Here is a 3,781-nt window from a genome sequence, read left to right as displayed (position 1 = left end):
GGGGTATGAAACCTTGCGCTTCCAGTGGATAAGAGGCGGGGAGGAGGTGCCCGCGGCGGCGGCGGTTGTCGAGGGGAGGCGTTTGTAGTGGATGAGAGCCATTGCGAGGGCTGCCTTCAGCGATGGCGAGTCTATCCGGGACGAGGATGCGGCCAGCGGCGTCGCCGTCGGCGGGCGGGAGGCGGGAGCCATGGCGATTTCGGCGACGAGCAGGAGGGAGAGAGCGAAAGCCCAGATGAGAACCGGAAGCACAAGAGAGCGCAATTTGAAATTTATAACTAAAAAAACTCGGCTATACCACCTATATAACCAAATGAACTCCCAATACATGAGTGTATTACGAGCCGAAAGAAATATAAAACAACAACCGAACAAAGTATACGGCCAAGCAATACAAAATGAAAAAGTAGCTCTCTTACAAAGCCGATCCTAGGATAATCGGCACACGCAGCAAGCGACTACGCTACCGCAAGATAAGACAAGAGGAACTGAGTACAACGACAATGCCACGCCCTAGTACACCTAATCTCCACAACCACGCCCTCAGGAGGGAAACTAACGCAACACGTCACCGCTACCGGGTCCACAATGGACAAAAAGGATTTCACCCAGAACCCGGACACAAAGGGAAACACCATGACGACATCTTCAAGAAGAGAGCGGCACCCGCGAGCGTCACCGTTGTCAGCGTCAGAGCGCAGAGCTTTCGCCCGGTAGCTCCCGTGTGCCACCACGAGGTCTTCAGGAGGAACACGACGAGATCGGAACCCCAAATCTGGATCGGGGCACCTCCACTGCCAGAGATAGAGAGCGCTCCCGAGCCACTCTCCGTCGTGCCTCTCGCCGCCCACACGACCAAGAGGCACCGCCACCGCCACCACCATGGGGCTCGTGGAGAGCCAACCATGTGGACCGCCTTCCAGCCCCCCCCCTAGATCTAAGGCACGAGACATAGCCAACCGCCGGCTTCACAGTGCATGGACCGCGACTTGAGAAAACCAGCCCCTGAGCCAGGGTCGGTGCCACCACCGTAGGGGCACCGACGCCTGAGTCCCCTCCAATCCCGATGGACTAGGGGTACATGACCCAAAGGTTGCCGACGGCAATCACTGAGCCCACAGCTCAGACGACGCCAAGTCCACGACCATCAACACTGACCTGACTGTCGGCTTAGCTCTATCATGACCACCACCGCCACGGACCTTCACCGACGCCATAACGTGAAGACGCCCTCCAATCGAACCGCAAGCTCCCACCTTGCCCGAGCCGGACACGACCTAGAGTCGAGCACTGATTCCAGGGCGACCAAGCGTCGGACCTTATGCGAGGAGAAACGAACCCCGGGCAGGAGGACCACATCAAACTCCCACACCAACGGCTAGTCCGTGTTGCCAGCCCACTGCCAGTCAACACGTGCGGAAGAGGCGGGCGCCACCCCATCAGATCGGAGCCCAGATCCAGATGGGGGGTTGCCCATGGCAGCAGGCAACTCCGGCCGCCGGGTAGTCACTCCACACCCATGCCAACCATGTTTCCCATCGTCTCCCCACGCACGCTCCGCCACCACTAGTCAAGGCCCAAGTCTCCACCCACTACCCACTGCTCCGCCTTCCTTGCCCGCGAGAAGGTCGCCCGTCGCCGCCAGCTGCCCCTACCCGACGACCCAGGGCTGCCCGATCGCGCCGCTCCCAGCCATCGCCGCAGGGGCCCACCACGTGCCAAATTCGTCGCCACCACATTCAGTGCTACTTGTGAGCTGCGTTGGGATTTCCTCAAAGAGGAGAGGATGATACGATACAGTAACGATTTCTCTCAGTTAAGAACTAAGGTTACCAATCCAGTAGGAGAACCATGCAAGACCTCGTGAACAACACCTACACACAAAAGAACAAATACTTGCACCCAACGCAAACAAGGGGTTGTCAATCCCTTGGCGGTTAACTGCGGCAAGGATCAAATCTCGTAGTGATAGATAGATAAGCAAAAACACAAAATAAAATAACGATAAATAAATTGCAGCAAGGTATTTTTGGATTTTAATATATGATAAAGATAGACACGGGGGGCCATAGTTTTCACTAGAGGCATACAGTGGGTAAACAAATTACTATTGGGCAATTGATAGAAAGCGCATAGTTATGACGATATTCAAGGCAATGATCATGCATATACGCATCACGTCTTAGACAAGTAGATCGACTCCTCTCTGCATCTACTACTATTACTCCACACTTCGACTACTATCCAGCATGCATCTAGAGTATTAAGTTCATAAAGAACGGAGTAACGCCTTAAGCAAGATGACATGATGTAGACAAAGTAAACTCAATCAATATGAATAAACCTCATATTTTTATCCTTAATGGCAACGATACAAATACGTGTCATGTCCCTTTCTGTCACTGGGTTTGAGCACCGCAAGATCAAATCCATCACAAAGCACCACCCCCATTGCAAGATAAATCAATCTAATTGGCCAAACCAAACGAATAGATCGGAGAGAAATACAAAGCTATAACAATCATGCATATAAGAATTCAGAAAAGACTCAAATAATATTCATGAATAATTTGATCATAAATCCATAATTCATTGGATCCCAACAAACACACCGCAAAAAAGGATTACATCGAATAGATCTCCAAGAACATCGAGGAGAACATTGTATTGAAGATCAAAGAGGGAGTAGAAGCCATTTAGCTACTAGCTATGGACACGTAGGTTGGTGGTAAACTACTCACACATCATTAGAAGGGCAGCAAGGTTGATGTAGAGACCCTCCGTGATCGATTCCCCCTCCGGCAGAGTACCGGAAAAGGTCTCCAGATGGGATCTCCGAAAAACAGAAACTTGCGGCGGCGAAAAAAAGTATTTTTGGGTGGTTCTCTGATGTATTGGGAATATTTGGGAATTTATATAGCTGGAATTATGTTAAGAGGGGCCACGAGGGGCCCACAAGCCTAGGGGCACCCCCCCCCGAGGGTGGGGCGCCCTGCGGGCTTGTAGCTCCCTCGTGGCTCCGTAGGTCTTCTCCCGAAGCTTCTAGCGTCCCTTCTGGTCTAGAAATAATCGTCAAAAAGTTTTGTAACGTTTGGACTCCGTTTGCTACTGATTTTTTGAAGAGCAAAAAACTGCAACAGGCACTGGGCACTAGGTTAATATGTTAATCCCAAAATATGGTATATAATTGCATAATAAACATCCAAGATTGATACTATAATAACATGGGATAATCAAAAATTATAGATACGTTGGAGACGTATCAACATTCCCAAGCTTAATTCCTGCTCGTCCTTGAGTAGGTAAATGATAAAAACAGAATTTTTGATGTGAATGCTACCTATCATATTCATCTTGTAATCTCTTTTGTGGTACGAATATTTAGATCCGAATAATTCAAATCAATAGTCTATAATTTGACATAAAGACATCAATACTTAGTCATACCAACAAACAACCATGCCTTTCAAAATATCAATGATAAAGAATGTTATCCCTACAAAATCATATAGCCTTGTCATGATCCATCTTCTTAACATAAAATATAAATCATCACTACCCTGGTGTCAGCCAAGCAATTAGTTCATACTTTTTAACGCGCTTCATATTTTCAACCCCCACGCAATACATGAGCACAAGCCATGGATATAGCACTATGGGTGGAATAGAGGATGGTGGTAGAGATGATATGGAGAAGACAAAAAAAGAAGAAAGTCTCACATCGACGAGGCTAATCAACAGGCTATGGAGATGCCCATCAATTGATGTCAATGCAAGGAGT

At 49.0% G+C, this 3,781-nt stretch overlaps 1 protein-coding gene across 3 annotated transcripts in view; it reads right to left on the bottom strand.

Moving 5' to 3' along the window:
* The window catches only part of LOC119339944 (protein MULTIPOLAR SPINDLE 1-like), a 6,877-nt gene extending 6,603 nt beyond the window's left edge, over window positions 1-274 (bottom strand). For all 3 annotated transcript variants that reach the window (XR_005164291.1, XR_005164290.1, XM_037611848.1), the window contains exon 1: window positions 13-274. Coding sequence is in view for 1 of the 3 variants with exons in the window: in XM_037611848.1 (XP_037467745.1) it covers window positions 13-192 (180 nt within the window). In the remaining 2 variants the exon portion in view is untranslated. The remainder of the gene's footprint in view (window positions 1-12) is intronic.
* Between the last annotated feature and the right edge of the window lie 3,507 nt (window positions 275-3,781).

The sequence above is a fragment of the Triticum dicoccoides genome, chromosome 7B (assembly GCF_002162155.2).
Source record: "Triticum dicoccoides isolate Atlit2015 ecotype Zavitan chromosome 7B, WEW_v2.0, whole genome shotgun sequence".
NCBI lineage: Eukaryota > Viridiplantae > Streptophyta > Magnoliopsida > Poales > Poaceae > Triticum > Triticum dicoccoides.
This window is presented reverse-complemented; position numbering and strand designations above follow the sequence as displayed.